This window comes from Coregonus clupeaformis, chromosome 1, assembly GCF_020615455.1.
Source record: "Coregonus clupeaformis isolate EN_2021a chromosome 1, ASM2061545v1, whole genome shotgun sequence".
Lineage (NCBI taxonomy): Eukaryota > Metazoa > Chordata > Actinopteri > Salmoniformes > Salmonidae > Coregonus > Coregonus clupeaformis.
In genome coordinates this window covers 22,488,410-22,508,778 of record NC_059192.1, presented here as the reverse complement: position 1 = coordinate 22,508,778, position 20,369 = coordinate 22,488,410, and the positions used below count along the sequence as shown (strand labels likewise).

The window sequence follows — 20,369 nt, the reverse complement described above, 5'->3', positions numbered from 1 at the left end:
TATACACAGATTAGATAAGCAATATAGCAAAAATTATCCATACCCCTTCAGAGGGCTAAGTGGAAACAATTATTTCAGGTCTATATGAAATGCCTGGGGATTGGTGGCTAGGGGTTGTTTCTGGACAGGGCCACACTGTCTTTCTCCCCAAGCCCCAGTGATCAGCACTACATTACAGAAGTATTAAACAAGCATTTCTCATTGAAATAGGTTTAATAACACTACATATTTACAACAATAATTTCAACGAAAAATATATTTTCATAAAAATAAAGAACATTTAAAAATATTCCTGAAGACACGTATAGAGTTACAAAAGAAAAGGGAAGTGTTAAAAGCAGACAGGCAGGGAGCATCTTCCCATCACATACACAGCGTCAAATATTCCTATGTGACTAGCCTTAAGGTTCACAGATGATAAGAACTTAACAGAGAACGATGTGCTTTGCCCTTTGGGATATGTTTTAACTAGCTTCTGATGAACTTCACCACAGGCAATAGAACTCCGGCGCGTAACCAACGAACACTGGCTTCCTAACACAAAGTCGATCATAGTCTTACTGCAGATGAACTTGGGTAAAATTGTTTCCACAATGTATTGCTCTAGAGCTTGAGTTCACAGGAATACAGAAAGTCACAACACTGAACATAGACTAACTCATTTTGGTTAGTTGAATCCGGTCCATTGAACTGGCAAGAGAAAATGTACTTGAAATTATTAAAATCAATATAGACATCAGGACCAATACTCATGAAGGCATCAAGACACATGGTAGAACAGTACTTAACAATATTATTTTAGAATCAATGAAATGGACTCCATGCAATGGCTCTAGTAAGTCAATAGCAGCCTTGTCATAGATTAAATACTACATTGTTAATAATGTACATGTTTCAAGTAAAGAAAACGTAGGACTGATGCACTTAAGGCAGAGGTGGCATTTTCTGGCAGTCAGCGATTTAGAGAGGGAGATTAATGTCCGCCAGGACATTCAATTATTCTACAGTACTGGTTCATCTAAAGGACATCTACCACACCTCAACATCTCCAGCTCACTTCTGTTTACAGTACATAAAGAGCCTCTCAGAGAGGTCAACAAACACATTGTATTGTCTTTTCAACCTGGGTCACGTTCAGAAGGACGCAACATTCTGAATGTTGCAGATAGAAAATGTAATGTATAGAGATGCCATGATTCCCTAGTCGACATGATAGAAAAGCTTGGCTGTTCTACACCACGTTTCTACCTGAACGTTCCATAACGTTGGGCCATACTGAACGCTACCCTGGTGTTACGTATTCTCACTCTCCCACGGTCACGCTACGCCATCTCAATAACATACTGGGCACAGTCTCTGAGTCTTCAGACCCACCCTGCCACATCTCTCCCCCCAAAATGAAGCATGACATAGGGGCCTCACTACCCCACACCCTCCCATGTGGGCCTTGGGTGTACTTCAACATCGGGCAATAGTAAAAAGTCATAAGCTGACGCACACCCAAAAATGTTTTATAGACATGCTGACTAACGGAGAGTAAACTATAAAAAGAAAGAAAGTCACACATTCTTATGCTCCCAAACATTTAATGGGTATAGCAACCGGGTTGGTATACCCATTAAATGTTTGGGATCATAATTAGAGTGTGACTATTTTTATTATCAACACCTGGCACTCCCATAAAAACACTCATGGAGGTGAACAAAAATTATATATTTTTTTGTTTTTTTAAGTGCCAGTACGCAATTTTTTTCCATACTTCCACAAGTCCCCAATCTAAGCTAAAAGATAACCATGAAGGGAATCATTGTGGGGACAACAAGAAAATGTGCCAATGCCAAAACCAGGATGAAAAAACATCAACACCCAGTCATATCTGGGCAGGGTTAGGTAGCTGTCTGGGCAGGGGGTTGGCACACAGAGCCTCAATCAAAACCAGGGTGGCGTCACCATTATCCTCATTTGGCTACCCTGTAATTGGTCAGGTCCAGGGGTTCTCTGCTGGGCACACACCAGTCGTCTGCCTCCTGGCTAACCTTGTAATGCCGCAGAGCAGTCTTGTTGTACACCGGGAGCCTCTCCACAGAGTCTGTGGACAAGGCCTGTGGAGGGAAGGAGATTGAGTTGTATTTTATTGTGTTTAAAGCATCTGGAGAAATACAAGATTGTGAAATGATACAATTTGAGTGTTTGGGTACTAGAGAGTCTCCAGAAATGTAACTTATAACTCCCCCCACCAAAGAAAGAAAAAAAGGGCACTTATTTTCCCACTAGCACGGACTTTGCTGATAAATACTTTGTTGAGGGGAAAATGTACTTGATACGATTGTGATGTGTTGTTGTCTCACCTAGCTATCTTAACGTGAATGCACTAATTGTAAGTCGCTCTGGATAAGAGCGTCTGCTAAATTATTTTTTAAATTATTATTATTTATATGAGTCCCATTGTCTCAGTATGTAGCTTACCTTCATGTGGATGACAGCGTCAGTGCCGTAACCCTCCATAGAGTAGAGCTGCAGGTCTCCCTGGAAGTACTGAGCGTAGAGCCGGGAGATGGGCAGGCCGTAGCCAAAGCCAGCCTGGAGAGGAGACGACACAACAGGGTTAAACCATGGCTGCTTCAATAGTCTGATAAACATGGGTGTTTTGGAAAGTTCGGACAGAAATATATATTGTGTAGAACAGAGCCAGACATGCCTCTCTGACATGTAGAGTAAGGAATCATGTCAGCTCTATTTCAGAGCATTTCTACCTGCAATGTTCAGTATGTTACACCATCCTGAATATGAACCTGGTCCATGAAAGAATAGACTTGACAAAGAGCAGAGGCACTCACCAATGGTGTCTGCGAGTGCTCACCCCTCTCTGGTGTGGGGGCCGTAGAGTACATGTAGCTGAAAAGATTCTCAATCTTCCTGAAAGGGACTCCGCCACCCCTGTCACTCACCTACGCATCACCAGAGAGAGAGAGAAGTAGGGAAAGAGAGAGAGAGAAAACTGTGAGGCATTGGAGGAATGGCCAGTCATAAAAAAGGTGGAGATACTGCCAGAAAGACAGGTGCCTTACGATAGGCTGAGCCAAGGCATCTATTCTGCATATCGTCAAGGTAACTGGACAACAAGGCCACTCAGTTCCCTCTGTTGTGTGTTATGTCACTGCCAGGGACGTATTCATTACGGAAACCGTTTAAGAACCAAACGGAAGCAAACAGAGCAAAATTAGTTTCTATTGGACAAATTCAGGTAGGTCCTTCCCCATTTCGTTCCGTTTAAGAAATGTATTGCCATAGAATTGGTGTAATGAATACACCCCAGGTACACCGGTCAGATCACCAAAAGAACAAGCAGAACTGAGATCAAGTTACTGCAGGACAAGGATAATGGGCTCTTAGTATGGAAGTCAACGTAGGCCCAATCCTGCTAATCTTATCTGGGATTAGCGGCTTAGTTTAACATTAAAATCGTACATAACAGCTTTAAATAAGGATTTGGGGGGAACTGGAGAATTTAAAAAATGAAAAGTAAGATATTGTCAATTCATTATGCCACAGACTATCATTAGCACTTGTGAGTGTGACAATGGTATTAATTGGTATTGGCAATTCTAGTATTTTTTAAAAACATAGCAATATATTTCACTAACATACTGTACCTTAATTGACAGGTCCTCTCCTCCAATGGCCACCATGACTTGAATGGGTGGTAGCCTGTTGCTGGCTTCATGATTCTCAATTGTGGCTCTCATAGCATTCTGGAAGATGGACCAATAGACAAGGTAAGATTCACATTCACAAGTGACTAACATCTTCGATCTAAGAATACATTTTTAATGCAGGTTCTACCATACCTTGAAAAGCTCAAACAACATGTGGTAGAGATGGGAGGGCACACAGACAATGCTTATTGGTTGTTTCTGGTTGTTGACTGGGTAAAGCGAAAGATAATAAATTAATAAACAAGTTCTGCAGTTCAATTAAAATTCAAAAGCCATTAGGATGTAATGCGTCATTGACAGATTCTGTTGACATCCATTTTAATTATTCTGGAAATAGAGGGGAATTTAGTCACAGTGTCAATATTGTCCGAGGCAGCCAGCCATTGCCACTTACCCATTACTTTTGCCTCGCTGGAATAATTACTTGGCCCGCAGTTCCAGACGGCAGAGATTGTTTATACACACAGCGGTGGTGCTCAGACAATTTCATCCAAGACTCCCAAATTAGCATAAAATGGTCATCCATCTACATGCGTGCGTCATAGGTGATATCAGTGGAATAGATGATTGATTACTCTTGGTTTGGTTCTTACCATTCATTTCTTGCAGCATCAGGTCTGGCGAGCTCAGATAGTACTGATCACACACCAACTTGGCGCTCTGGTAAGCATCTGGAAAAATACAACATGAAATGACACAATAAGGGTGTTTGGGTCCAAGAGACATCCTGGCAAAATCGCAGATGTTATATTTGACTACATCAAAACTACAATTGGACCCATCTATTCTCTCCATGCACCCATAGGATATTACAAGTCTATATAATCTATGACAGCTCAAAACCACATAAAAATATCCATATTTTCTTTATTTATTTTTACCTCTGACCACCTCTGTGACTTCACAGTGAGGGTCGATGCTCCCTATTGTGTTGGGGTGAAGTGGATTCGTTGCTCCATCAAAGACAAGAGCTACAGAGAGTCCAATGAGGGGAAACGTCAGTTTCAAAATGGCCGACAATTGTGCTGTCAACAAAGTCTATAAAAGAATGGGTAACTTAGTGGACTGACATCTGTACTCACTGTGCTGGTTGATGAGCATGCGGATAGATATACGGCTCATGTAGAAACGGTCCAGGAAGTACTGAATGTTCTGGTTGGTGACTGGGTCCTGGCCGAACACCGACTTGTACTCAATGACGCCCTGTGCCATGGTGGGCACTACGTCATTGTGCCTGTTCCTGATATTCACCAGGGTGTCCACAAACCTAGTGGACAAAAGGCGACTGTAAGACAAACAGCATGTGATAGATTGATGAGAGGGCCTGCCTGACTATCAAAGGTGATTGAGGACTTACTCATCCAAGACACTGTGGTTGTCAGGAGTCTTGTCCAAGAACTCCAGGATTTCCATCAAGCTCTGGATATACCTGAAAACACATTTTTCAGTTTGCATCATTCCTGACTAGTGTGGTGTATATGTTTAGCTGCAGCAATACAACTTATAACTAGGGTTGCCAAGCTACTAAAACTCAGCAAAAAAAGAAACGTCCCCTTTTCAGGACCCTGTCTTTCAAAAATAATTAGTAAAAATCCAAATAACTTCACAGATCTTCACTGTAACGGGTTTAAACCCTGTTTCCCATGCTTGTTCAATGAACCATAAACAATTAATGAACATGCACCTGTGGAACAGTCGTTAAGACGCTAACAGCTTACAGACGGTAGGCAATTAAGGTCACAGTTATGACTGACTCTGAAAAACACCAAAAGAAAGATGCCCAGGGTCCCTGCTCATCTGCGTGAACGTGCCTTAGGCATGCTGCAAGGAGGCATGAGGACTGCAGATGTGGCCAGGGCAATACATTGCAATGTCCGTACTGTGAGACGCCTAAGACAGCGCTACAGGGAGACAGGACGGACAGCTGATCGTCCTCGCAGTGGCAGACCACGTGTAACAACACCTGCACAGGATCGGTACATTCGAACATCACACCTGCGGGACAGGTACAGGATGGCAACAACAACTGTCCGAGTTACACCAGGAACGTACAATCCCTCCATCAGTGCTCAGACTGTCCGAGAGTGGCTGGACTGAGGGCTTGTAGGCCTGTTGTAAGGCAGGTCCTCACCAGACATCACCGGCAACAACGTCGCCTATGGGCACAAACCCACCGTCGCTGGACCAGACAGGACTGGCAAAAAGTGCTCTTCACTGACGAGTCGCGGTTTTGTCTCACCAGGGGTGATGGTCGGATTCGCGTTTATCGTTGAAGGAATGTGCGTTACACCAAGGCCTGTACTCTGGAGCGGGATCGATTTGGAGGTGGAGGGTCCGTCATGGTCTGGGCGGTGTGTCACAGCATCAACGGACTGAGCTTGTTGTCATTGCAGGCAATCTCAACGCTGTGCGTTACAGGGAAGACATCCTCCTCCCTCATGTGGTACCCTTCCTGCAGGCTCATCCTGACATGACCTTCCAGCATGACAATGCCACCAGCCATACTACTCGTTCTGTGCGTGATTTCCTGCAAGACAGGAATGTCAGTGTTCTGCCATGGCCAGCGAAGAGCATGGATCTCAATCCCATTGAGCACCTCTGGGACCTGTTGGATCGGAGGGTGAGGGCTAGGGCCATTCCCCCCAGAAATGTCTGGGAACTTGCAGGTGTCTTGGTGGAAGAGTGGGGTAACATCTCACAGCAAGAACTGGCAAATCTGGTGCAGTCCATGAGGAGGAGATGCACTGCAGTACTTAATGCAGCTGGTGGCCACAAAGCCCCCTTTGTTCAGGGACACATTATTCAATTTCTGTTAGTCACATGTCTGTGGAACTTGTTCAGTTTATGTCTCAGTTGTTGAATCTTGTTATGTTCATACAAGTATTTACACATTATTTATTATATTATGATTATGTTAAGTTTGCTGAAAATAAACGCAGTTGACAGTGAGAGGACGTTTCTTTTTTTGCTGAGTTTACTAGATAGACCATATGGTTCAAGAGAAAATAACCTAGTTAATAAGAAAGCATCTAATCAACAATGGCATTTTCAATTAACTCTGCAACTATTGACTTTTTGCACAACTGCCACCAGTTTGATGCCAAAACATTGACAACAAATGCATATTGACATAGTAAAATAAATAAAAAGTTAGTAAAAACATTTAAGGATATTTCATGCTGAAACCCTCATATTAAACACCAAATGGTATTCACTACGTTGATGACTTATATTTAGGATAATGTTTTACAGCTTTGTCATTCTATTTCTTATTTAAAAATCGTATTTAATTATTTCATATATTTTACATGTGATGAGGCCAGACAGAGGGCCAGAGATAATCTGAAGTACCCAAAATGGCCACTAGATGTATTGATAGATTACATAAAATCCTTGAAAGGCTATCATTCTATAGCTAGAGGACTGCTGATATCTCCAGGAGTGATAAGTATACTTTTTTTTGTCTACTTTAAGTGCTGCCTGTCTTCCCAGTGGCCTACTTGGTGTGTGAACACCAACTGTAAGTCGCTCTGGATAAGAGCATCTGCTAAATGACTCAAATGTAAATGAACAGCTGAATGCTCATAATTTGCAGATAGTTGTTGACACATCAACCAGGATCAAGGTAATCAGTGGCTGTATTGGAGGGGGAGTGGTTTTACCTCTACTAGGCAATCAGCAATTAGTACAGTGAGGTGTGCTCTTCACCTCTGCTAAGCAATTAGTTCTTCAGTCTCCCCTGTTTTCTCAGCAGCAGCTGAGTCAGTGGCGGTTTTGTCACAAAACAAAGATGGTTTTGCCGAGTTGTTTGAGGAAGGAAAGAGAGGAAGGCTCCACACCACTCTCACTTTAGTATCTTACCTAGTTATTTACAGATTCAGATTTTGCAGCTTTGGCAACTATGTGTGTGTTTTCTATACCTGTTCGCACCTCTCCCTGTAGGCTTTACAGACACTCCCCACCCCTTGGCTGCAACCCTTGTAATTTAGTGTACCCGCCCATGTGGAATTCAGGATCTCTGGCAGTGTTTGCATCTGCTCTCTCTCCCACTACCCTTTCCTCTTCTACCCCATCATCTCTCCCTTCTACTAAATCCTTCTCCCTCCGGTTTCCTGATTCTGCCTCTTTGACCCTACTCTCCTCTATTTCCGCATCCTATGACTCGCACTGTCCCCTTTCCTCCTGGCCCTCATGCTCCGTGGCTGAGTGACTCATTGCGCGCTTACAGAACAGGGCTGCGGGCAGCTGAGCGAAAAGGTCCTATTATCCTTTCACTCAGTCCTCCACCTTCTCTTCCTCTGTATCCGCTGCTAAAGCCACTTTCTACCACTCAAAATTTCAAGCTTCTGCCTCTAACCCTAAGAAACTATTTTCCACCTTCTCCTCCCTCCTTCGTCCTCCACCCCTTCTCCCTCCGGACGACTGTCAACCACTTTGAAAAAGACATCCACTACTCATTCACTCAGCCTATTGAGTCCACTGGTCTCATTCACACAGAACTACCCTACGCCTTGACCACTTTCTCCCCTCTCTGTCCAGATGACATTCTGCGACTAGTGAGGTCTGGCCGCCCGACAACCTGCCCGCTCGATCCCATCCCCTCCTCTAGACCTTCTCCCATTCCTCACTTCCCTCATCCCTGACCACTGGCTGTGTGCGTCCCCTCTGACTTCAAAATGGCCCGAGTTGCTCCCCTCCTCAAGATACCAACACTCGACTCATCTGACGTCAAAAACTATAGACCTGTATCCATTTTTTTCTTTCCAAAACACTTGAACGTACTGTCTCTGATCAACTTTCTCGTAATCTCTCTCAGAACGATCTTCTTGACCCTAACCAGTCAGGCTTCAAGACGGGTCACTCAACCGAGACTGCTCCTGTGTCACGGAGGCTCTCCGCACTGCTAGATCTATCTGCTGCCTTCGACGCTGTAAACCATCAGATCCTCCTCTCCACCCTCTCAAGGCTGGTTGTCTCAGGCTCTGCACACTCTTGGATTGCATCCTACCTGGCAGGACCAAGTAGCGTGGATCCATGTACTCTCAACTACTGGTGTCCCCCAGGGCTAGGTTCTAGGCCATCTCCTCTTCATACACAAAGTCACTCGCCTCTGTCATATCCTCACATGGTCTCTCCTACCATTGCTATGCAGATGACACTCTACTTTTCTCCTCCCACCCTTCTGACACCCAGGTGGCGACACGCATCTCTGCGTGCCTGGCAGATATCTCAATTTGGATGTCGGCCCACCACCTCAAGCTCAACCTTGACAAGACGGAACTGCTCTTCCTCCCGGGGAAGGCCTGCCCGTTCAAAGACCTCTCCATCACGGTTGACGACTCCACAGAGTCACCCTCCTAGAGTGCAAAGAACCTTGGCATGACCCTGGAGAACACCCTGTCGTTCTCTGAAAACATCAAAGCAGTGACCCGCTCCTGCAGGTTCATGCTCTACAACATCCATAAAGTACGACCCTACCTCACACAGAAAGAGGTGCAGGTCCTAATCCAGGCACTTGTCATCTCCCGTCTGGACTACTTCCACTCGCTGTTGGCTGGGCTCCCCGCTTGTGCCATCAAACCCCTGCAACTTATCCAGAACGCTGCAGCCCGCTTGGTTTTCAACCTACCCAAGTTCTCTCATGTCACCTCACTGGCTTCCAGTCGAAGCTCTCATCCACTACAAGACCATGGTGCTTACATACGGAACAGCAAGAGGAACTGCCCCTCCCTACCTTGAGGCTATGCTCAAACCCTACACCCCAACCCAAGCACTCCGTTCTGCCACCTCAGGTCTCTTGGCCCTCCCACCCCTACGGGAGGGCAGCTCCCGCTCAGCCAAAGCACTTCTCTGTCCTGGCACCCCAATGTTTTAACCAGCTTCCGACTGAAGCTAGGACAGCAGAGTCCCTGCCCATTTTCCAAAAACATCTGAACCCCACCCCCACTTATCTTAATATGAATGCACCAATTAAGTTGCTCTGGATAAGAGCGTCCGCTAAATGACAAATGTAAAACCAAAATTCTGGTAGTTTACTGGTAAACTTTGAACGTTTCCAGTAATATACCCTCCCTTTGCGACCCTACTTATAACACAGTGCTGTTATTACCCTTGTTGGAACTTTATTCTATTGTAGCCCTCTTGTCTAATGCAATAACCTTCAGTCCATCTTTATATCAGCACAACGAAGAGCACCCACAGACAACTTCTGTAAAAGCCCAGATCTTCCGTCACGCACACTGTCAAAATGTATCATACTGATGTACAGAACAGATCCTGTGAAATGCTCATAACTTCTAGCTGGTGTGGAATACTGCAAAAGCAAGCCGCTGTTGTCACATTAATTTTCAAACAATATTTGCAAATGTGTGATCTGAAGACAAAGGCCGATGAACATCAACATGGTTCTACAGTGAGGGGAAAAAAGTATTTGATCCCCTGCTGATTTTGTACGTTTGCCCACTGACAAAGACATGATCAGTCTATAATTTTAATGGTAGGTTTATTTGAACAGTGAGAGACAGAATAACAACAACAAAATATGTCAAAAATGTTATAAATTGATTTGCATTTTAATGAGGGAAATAAGTATACCCCTCTGCAAAACATGACTTAGTACTTGGTGGCAAAACCCTTGTTGGCAATCACAGAGGTCAGACGTTTCTTGTAGTTGGCCACCAGGTTTGCACACATCTCAGGACGGATTTTGTCCCACTTCTCTTTGCAGATCTTCTCCAAGTCATTAAGGTTTCGAGGCTGATGTTTGGCAACTCGAACCTTCAGCTCCCTCCACAGATTTTCTATGGGATTAAGGTCTGGAGACTGGTTAGGCCACTCCAGGACCTTAATGTGCTTCTTCTTGAGCCACTCCTTTGTTGCCTTGGCCGTGTGTTTTGGGTCATTGTCATGCTGGAATACCCATCCACTACCCATTTTCAATGCCCTAGATTTGATGGTACATGGCCCCGTCCATCGTCCCTTTGATGCGGTGAAGTTGTCCAGTCCCCTTAGCAGAAAAACACCCCAAAGCATAATGTTTCCACCTCCATGTTTGACGGTGGGGATGGTGTTCTTGGGGTCATAGGCAGCATTCCTCCTCCTCCAAACACAGCGAGTTGAGTTGATGCCAAAGAGCTCCATTTTGGTCTCATCTGACCACAACACTTTCACCCAGTTCTCCTCTGAATCATTCAGATGTTCATTGGCAAACTTCAGACGGGCCTGTATATGTGCTTTCTTGAGCAGGGGGACCTTGCGGGCGTTGCAGGATTTCAGTCCTTCACGGCGTAGTGTGTTACCAATTGTTTTCTTGGTGACTATGGTCCCAGCTGCATTGAGATCATTGACAAGATCCTCCCGTGTAGTTCTGGGCTGATTCCTCACCATTCTCATGATCATTGCAACTCCACGAGGTGAGATCTTGCATGGAGCCCCAGGCCGAGGGAGATTGACAGTTATTTTGTGTTTAGTCCATTTGCGAATAATCGCACCAACTGTTGTCACCTTCTCACCAAGCTGCTTGGCGATGGTCTTGTAGCCTATTCCAGCCTTGTGTAGGTCTACAATGTTGTCCCTGACATCCTTGGAGAGCTCTTTGGTCTTGGCCATGGTGGAGAGTTTGGAATCTGATTGATTGATTGCTTCTGTGGACAGGTGTCTTTTATACACGTAACAAACTGAGATTAGGAGCACTCCCTTTAAGAGTGTGCTGCTAATCTCAGCTCGTTACCTGTATAAAAGACACCTGGGAGCCAGAAATCTTTCTGATTGAGAGGGGGTCAAATACTTATTTCCCTCATTAAAATGCAAAAATCAATATATAACATTTTTGACATGCGTTTTTCTGGATTTTTTTGTTGCTATTCTGTCTCTTACTGTTCAAATAAACCTACCATTAAAATGATAGACTGATCATTTCTTTGTCAGTGGGCAAACATACAAAATCAGCAGGGGATCAAATACTTTTTTCCCCTCACTGTAGAACCATGTTGATGTTCATCGGCCTTTGTCTTCAGATCACACATTTGCAAATATTGTTTGAAAATTAATGCGACAACAGCGGCTTGCTTTTGCAGTATTCCACACCAGCTAGAAGTTATGAGCATTTCACAGGATCTGTTCTGTACATCAGTATGATACATTTTGACAGTGTGCGTGACGGAAGATCTGGGCTTTTACAGAAGTTGTCTGTGGGTGCTCTTCGTTGTGCTGAAATAAAGATGGACTGAAGGTTATTGCATTAGACAAGAGGGCTACAATAGAATAAAGTTCCAACAAGGGTAATAACAGCACTGTACATATAGGCCTTACGTTTATGGAAATACTTTTCTACAAACAGCAGTGCTTTCCAGATTGAAATGGCTTTCCCGATGCAAAGCCCACTGCAAAAGACTGTCAGGAGGGGAAAACTAGGGCAAAGTTAAGGTCAGGGAGAGATGCAGGGATATGTCACCAACATACCAATATCAACAAACAAATAGCTTAGTGTGGTTTATATGAACTACATTTTCAAAACAGTGAATGAAACAATATGTAAAACTACTGGGTTCAAAAAAATAATAATATGTTAAATGCAGTATCACCCTCTCAAACTCAACTACACTTACAGAATAGTCAAACCCTCTTACCAGCTCTGCACCATCTGCACGGATGGGGTTGTAAGCAATCGTTCAGGTAGCAAATTGATCTCCTTCATGATGTTAGATAGTCGCACAGGTAGCTCTTGTCTCAAAAAAACAAATGACGTCCTCTCGCATGCATTGGTGGAACCTGAAAAAAAATACATTTGGGTATGTTTTCTGTATAGGCAGGCAGGACTAGCCTCTTCGCTCTGGGAGACCTGTACACATTGGGCTCCCGTCGCTGAAGGACACATCCTGTATCCATAAAACATAAGCCTATTTACCAGCCCTCTGGTTGACCTAGTTCGATAAACTTTACCCGTCACCGAAGGCTTGCCTATAATCCAGAATGCCTTAACATTCGCTACAGGTTAAAATGTTTAAATAAAAACATTCCGAAGCGCACTCCCTAGTCACCATACTCTGTAGTAGTTGCCACGAGATTACTGCGTGATCCTAGATGGCAGTGCACTGAATATGGAGTGAATTTGGTAAACTCTGGAAAAGTTGGATATAGGCGTCACTTTTCACACATTGTATAGCCCATAGCGAATGGTAAGGTATTCCAAATTATAGATTTGCCTTCAATGACAGGAAAAGTTGCTCGGAAATAGGTAAACCAGAGGGCTGGTAAATATGTTTTAGGGATACAGGATGTACTAGCTTTAATGGCGAGCCACTGAAAAAACAACTTCAGACAATAAGGTTGCAGCGGTCTTCTCGTACAGCCTTGCTTTGGTACTGCAGTTTAACTGATGCCCGGCACAGAAATACAATTTCCATAGATTGCCACAGAGAAGTCAGATTTGAAATTCCTAATAAGACTTTAGTCATCACCTTTGTGCACAAAACATCCATTGAATTATTCAAAACATTGTTGCTGAGGCAGTTTTTTTATTTTGGTATTTATCATCACTCACAGCCGAAGATAAACATTTTATATTTATCCAATGTCTGCCATATTTTTGGACGACTTCGTCGCTGCTCTCTGTGTGCACTGAGTGCTTGTGCGCATGTGAAGTTGGGCCGTGTAAAGGTCCATGAACTCCTTGTGGCGGGCCGGGCACCTGCAGGCTGACTTCTGTCGTCAGTTGAACGGTGTTTCCTCCGACACATTGGTGCGGCTGGCTTCCGGGTTAAGCGGGCGGGTGTTAAGTGCGATTTGGCGGGTCATGTTTCGGAGGACGCATGACTCGACCTTCACCTCTCCCGAGCCCGTTGGGCAGTTGCAGCGTTGAGACAAGATCGTAATTGGATATCACAAAATTATGGAGAAAGAGGGTTAAATATATATACACACACACAACTAAATAAAAAGTTCCATGAATCAGCGTATGCGAACATGAGTAAATTACGTTGAAAACAATGGTTGGACATCTTGGACGCAGTCTCCAGTTAATTATAGCTCAGTGGGCTGGATGACCGTCATTTGCAACATCAGGAAGTAGCATTAGCCACTAGCATGGTGGTGGAAAATGTTTTAATAAGACAGTACGCATATTTTTCCAGTTTGTTTTTTGGCGTTCACCATTAAAGTTAAACCCTTGCAGCCTGAATTATAATTTATGTACGAGCCGGTTGCCAGGGGACACAAGGTATAGCTGGCTGCATAGACTCCAGTTGGACGCAGAATATCCATAATATTGACCAGATACTCGAGTGGCCGCTGAAACAATGAAAAAAAAAAATCGTAACAAATGCAAGGCAGTTGGGAGGAGGCAAGATCAGATGGGACCATACTAACCAATGAGAGGGCAGATACGCGTGTGAACAGTCCCAACTGTGTTTTTTCTCAAATTGCCGGGATGTCACGTGTCCTACATTTCAGTACACTCATAACAACCTAAGCATTACAACATTTCACAACCTAAGCATTACAACATTTCTTTTCGCTAAAATAAGCCACACGTAGCAAATAAGCCATTACATTTGTTAACCAAATTCGACACTCATTGACCTCCACACAAAAACTCCTCGCTTAGTGATCAAAAAATAAAAAAGACAAACGCCACCTGCTGGAGAAGACAGAGTTGGAGCCCAGTTATCCCTCTCGCTTCGCCTCTTCTTCTCTGATGCAGATGACAAACGCGACGTAAAGGAATAATAGCGACATCTGCCAGCCGGTTGGGCTAGGAACGTACTAACCTTCAACGACAGGAGCTCTATGTGTAGGCTACAAGGTCTCCCGGAGTGAAGAAGCGAGCCTAGGCCTACCTAAATAGAACTTCTTCCATCAATTTCTAGTATAGGAAATAAGCTACAATAGGAAATAATGTCACACGTGGTGTTTTTGTGCCAAATTATATGAATCCATAATGATATTGTTGCGAGTGCTGTTGAGGATAGGATAGCACACTTCTGATGTAGTTAACTTCTGACCAATGTTCCCAATAAGCTGCGTGCGGGCGCGCAGTAGCCCCGAGACTGCCGCGCAGCTCCCCCAGGACTTCTGCGCAGAAGAAATATCAGCCCACAAAGAGAAGCAGTGGTCACCAACCGGTCGATCATGATCGACTGGTTGCTCTCCAAAGCATTCCTAGTCGATCGACAAACATTTATGTAAAAAAAAAAGAAAAAAGATGACTGTTAGGGTTAGGTGCACCCGATTCAGCTGCCCTGCGCGCCGGGTAGGCAAACTGTTGCCATTTTGAACCATTTCATGTGTCTGAAGGTACAAAGTCTGCCTTCCTGGCGGTCCCGGAGAGAAAAATCAAGTGCACTATAGACCCACCGCTGGCCAATCAGATGGCTCAGATTACCGTGTCTGCAGTAACATAGCAGGCATAAAAGAAAGCTACAGCAATGTTGATACTGTGAGATTTCGAAACGTTTAAAACCATGACTAGAGAGCGACTGTCAACAAATACAGCAAAGAACTGCTGTTTTGAGTGAGTTCATGTTTAAGTTCTTACTCAGCACTGTAAACACTTTGTATTCAACACTTTTATACGCCATAATGCACGTTCTTCCTATTTCCACTCAGGGAACAAACAAGCACTGCAGCAGTAATGAATGAGTAGGAAAGTGTATCGATAAGCTTGCGTTGTTATTATTAGCGGCTTGGGTCAAGGAATATTTCACTTCCTCTGTTCATGGGAGTAACATGAATTTGTGCATGAGACAGAAATAATGTGGTGCGACTCGAGTTTCGCCATCAGCTGGAAGACTGTGTCCCTTTTTGGTCAGTGTCCGTGGAGGTAAGGGAGAGCAGAGGGACGTCTGCTGCTCTCTCCCTCCACTGAGACTGACCATCAGATGCAGGCACATCAGCCCAGTAAAATTAAAATAAAAAGCAAACGATTTAAATGTATGCTCACTCAGCTGTGCCTTACAAGTAATACAACAACGGATCTATTACCGGTGTGATCATATAGCCTACCTCAAATGTTTTAATATATATACAGTGGGGAGAACAAGTATTTGATACACTGCCGATTTTGCAGGTTTTCCTACTTACAAAGCATGTAGAGGTCTGTAATTTTTATTATAGGTACACTTCAACTGTGAGAGACGGAATCTAAATCCCATTGTATGATTTTAAAGTAATTAATTTGCATTTTATTGCATGACATAAGTATTTGATCACGTACCAACCAGTAAGAATTCCGGCTCTCACAGACCTGTTAGTTTTTCTTTAAGAAGCCCTCCTGTTCTCCACTCGTTACCTGTATAAAAGACACCTGTCCACACACTCAAACAGACTCCAACCTCTCCACAATGGCCAAGACCAGAGAGCTGTGTATGGACATCAGGGATAAAATTGTAGACTTGCACAAGGCTGGGATGGGCTACAGGACAATAGGCAAGCAGCTTGGTGAGAAGGCAACAACTGTTGGCACAATTATTAGAAAAAAAAGTTCAAGATGATGGTCAATCACCCTCGGTCTGGGGCTCCATGCAAGATCTCACCTCGTGGGGCATCAATGATCATGAGGAAGGTGAGGGATCAGCCCAGAACTACACGGCAGGACCTGGTCAATGACCTGAAGAGAGCTGGGACCACAGTCTCAAAGAAAACCATTAGTAACACACTACGCCGTCATGAATTAAAATCCTGCAGCGCACGCAAGGTCCCCCTGCTCAAGCCAGCGCATGTCCAGGCCCGTCTGAAGTTTGCCAATGACCATCTGGATGATCCAGAGGAGGAATGGGAGAAGGTCATGTGGTCTGATGAGACAAAAATAGAGCTTTTTGGTCTAAACTCCACTCGCCATGTTTGGAGGAAGAAGAAGGATGAGTACAACCCAAGAACACCATCCCAACCGTGAAGCATGGAGGTGGAAACATCATTCTTTGGGAATGCTTTTTTGCAAAGGGGACAGGACGACTGCACCGTATTGAGGGGAGGATGTATGGGGCCATGTATCGCGAGATCTTGGCCAACAACCTCCTTCCCTCAGTAAGAGCATTGAAGATGGGTCGTGGCTGGGTCTTCCAGCATGACAACTAAGGAGTGGCTCCGTAAGAAGCATCTCAAGGTCCTGGAGTGGCCTAGCCAGTCTCCAGACCTGAACCCAATAGAACATCTTTGGAGGGAGCTGAAAGTCTGTATTGCCCAGCGACAGCCCCAAAACCTGAAGGATCTGGAGAAGGTCTGTATGGAGGAGTGGGCCAAAATCCCTGCTGCAGTGTGTGCAAACCTGGTCAAGACCTACAGGAAACGTATGATCTCTGTAATTGCAAACAAAGGTTTCTGTAACAAATATTAAGTTCTGCTTTTCTGATGTATCAAATATTTATGTCATGCAATAAAATGCAAATGAATTACTTAAAAATCATACAATGTGATTTTCTGGATTTTTGTTTTAGATTCCGTCTCTCACAGTTGAAGTGTACCTATGATCAAAATGACAGACCTCTACATGCTTTGTAAATAGGAAAACCTGCAAAATCGGCAGTGTATCAAATACTTGTTCTCCCCACTGTATATATTTTTAAATGGCCCAAACAATTCAAGCAAAGTCAATATGCGGTGAAAATGTATTGGGCCTATAGCTTACTGCACAAACTTCATTGCTAAAGTACTGTTTTTAATTGGTTAAGTCACGTAAAAAAAAACTCTGAGCAGTAGGTCTCTGCTTGCAGTGATCTTGACTCAAAGGTTGGTGACCACTGTTCTACAGTTTTCCCTGTTAACACTATCCACGTTTCCCTTTGCTGTGGCAATTATGATCGAATCAACGCAATATTAGCCACTCATTGCAACATCCCGAAACAAAACTAACTATGCAAGAGATTTTGTTGTAGGCAGAATGCATCGGAATAGGTCCGGTGCGGCATAACCAACCAGAGCTGCAGTAGGCCTATATGCAAATAGTTCATTGTCATATGGATCTGTGCCATTCACTTTGAACTTGACTGTGTTTACAGCATGAGCAGTGGTGAGTAGATGGGCTTGTTCTGAGATCAAAGGGAGAGCTGCATGTAGCCAGGTGTGCAGTTTTTGTTCATATCCTTTGCTAGTTAGTGAGTTATTAGCCCAGTTTTTTTGTCTTAAAGGGGCAGTGTTGTATTTTGAGACAGGATTGAATAAACTAAGTAGACAATAGGCAGAGGGTATAATTTGTCTGAGTCTCTGTAATTATGGTATGGGGTTCTTGCATCAAACAACATTTTCAGTCACCTCTTTGTCTAAAGGACAAGTGGATACACAGGTTAATTTCAAGCCCTGCATGTTTTTTTTTCAAAATATCATGGAATGTAGGCCTCACCACACATTGGCTGCTACGGTAGGCTGAATTATAGAACAGCTATTTCCATGTTAAAATGTTATGGGTTGCATTTTCTCCATTGTTTTTGATGATAGACCCATATTATGATCAAGTAGCCTACTTGGCCACTGTTAAAACTAACTTAAAGCGGGTACAGCCTCAGTGTTCACAGTAAACGCGCGCTGAAAGTTGCACAGTTTTCACAACGTTCAAGTTTGCGCTCAGCAGACCTGACATTTGCTGTGCCGAAAACAATGAGGGAACATTGCTTCTGACTAGCAGTGAACGGGAGTTTGCAACAAACGATGACGCAATACTCTGCACTATGAAGTAGCCTAGTCTAGGAAAGACAGACGACCAAAATATCCAGGAATGTTGCCCAATAGAGTAAACAAACAAATGTGCGCATAGGCTTGTATCTTGCATTCAATACAATATTCTCTCTGAATCTGACCATTCAAAGTGGTGCAAAATCATAAATCACACAAGCCGCCTATGTTACTCCACAACAAGAACGCGATAACTAAAAATGTTAGATATTGCATTAAATAATTGTCAGTTGTCCAACGTGGTAGTACAACATTGAAGGGCTACTCACCAAAATCGAGAAATTGTTTCATAGAGAGTGGTGACGGCGAAAATTTTGCAAAATATTCTATATGTTTAGGCACATTGGCCAATGTAGCATTTTTCATTATAAATCTCACGAATTTCATCGTTGACGTCTTCAGTAAAACACTTTGAAAACAAAAAGAGGGCTTGGCTGGCTACTACAACTGCTCTTCTGTTCCAATGTTGATTGCCCAAAAGAACAGGCTCAGTAAAAACCTGCAGCCAATACGACACCACAAGTGGTTGATTTACCATCCAATAAAAGGCGGTGGATCCGGGGAGGGGAAGGGCATCCGACTAGACAATTGACGCAAATCAAATCAAAGCAAATTTTATTTGCCACATGCGCCGAATACAACAGGTGTAGACATTACAGTGAAATGCTTACTTACAAGCCCTTAACCAACAATGCAGTTTTTAAAAAGAAAAAGTCAAATAAAAAATTAATAAATAAAGTGTTAAGTAAAAAAATAAAAGTAAATAACTAAAGAGCAGCAGTAAAATAAAATAACAGTAGGGAGGCTATATACTGGGGGGTACCGGTACAGAGTCAATGTGCGGGGGCACTGGCTAGTCGAGGTAATTGAGGTAATATGTACATGTGGATAGAGTTAAAGTGACTATGCATAAATAATAAACAGAGTAGCAACAGCGTAAAAGAGGGGGGGGGCAGTGCAAATAGTCCAGGTAGCCATGATTAGCTGTTCAGGAGTCTTATGGCTTGGGGGTAGAAGCTGTTGAGAAGCCTTTTGGACCTAGACTTGGCGCTCCGGTACCGCTTGCCATGCGGTAGCAGAGAGAACAGTCTATGACTAGGGGGTACAATTGGTTAGAGGGCTGTAAAACGGCAGCCATCTTCTCTGGCGCCACTTCTCCCACAATCTTTCACACCTTCTAGCTTCTTACAAATATGCTTATTTTACATTTTCTTTTACAAATTGGTTTATTTTACCTTTTATTTTACAAATACAAAACTGTTGAAATAGAAGGCTCTGGGAAATAGAACTCTGGATGCAACACTGCTGGACAGTTTGAGTGTAGAATGTCCTCTCATCCAAGTTGCAAGATGCTCTGAATAAGTCCACCTCCAATAGAGTACCACAGCTGAGTCATAATACCCATAAAACCTAGCGGTCAAACAGGGAAATGGTTCCAATACTTTTTCAATTTTTCCCGTAGGGGATTTTACAAACACTTAAAATAAGGGCTGTGTTTCGTGTAGGCTTACCCTGGTGTGACGTTTTGATAACCGTGTAAAACTCTCTAGGACAAGGTGACTTTTATCAATATTTTCGCCTGTATTCGCCCCCCAAAAAAAAAAAAAAAACAAACAAACAAATGAAATGCTAATTAGTTGCTAATGTGGCTATCATAAAGAACTACAAATGCCATGATGATCTGGATGAGACTGCCCAATCGAGGCAAAGTCAATCCAGAAATTCTTACCTATCTAATGTTAGCTAAATGTAGTAATTAATAAATTGGTTACATTTCTTTAAATGGACAATTCTGTGAACTGTCTTGTGCAATTTTTAAATTGACACAATACCTGAATGCAAAGGTGTTAGCTAGAGATGACGTGCAGGAGCTTGCAGGGATTTGTTGTTTTGCATTATGTCTCCTTTGATGCTAATTAGCATTTTCGAATCTGAGAGTAAATAGAGCCGAATATATTGCTAAAAGTCACCTTGTCCTAGAGAGAGTTTTAC

General features: G+C 43.5%; 1 protein-coding gene across 1 annotated transcript; it reads right to left on the bottom strand.

The window, feature by feature from the left end:
• Window positions 1-194: 194 nt before the first annotated feature.
• Window positions 195-18,909, bottom strand: pdk2a (pyruvate dehydrogenase kinase 2a). Its single transcript, XM_041858246.2, has 11 exons — window positions 18,647-18,909; window positions 12,344-12,485; window positions 5,074-5,145; window positions 4,799-4,983; window positions 4,598-4,687; window positions 4,310-4,387; window positions 3,849-3,925; window positions 3,654-3,752; window positions 2,838-2,948; window positions 2,467-2,580; window positions 195-2,102 (listed from the first exon to the last, which is right to left on the bottom strand). The coding sequence occupies exons 1-11, from the start codon at window positions 18,762-18,764 to the stop codon at window positions 1,959-1,961; spliced, it is 1,230 nt and encodes a 409-aa protein (XP_041714180.1). The 5' UTR covers window positions 18,765-18,909; the 3' UTR covers window positions 195-1,958.
• Between the last annotated feature and the right edge of the window lie 1,460 nt (window positions 18,910-20,369).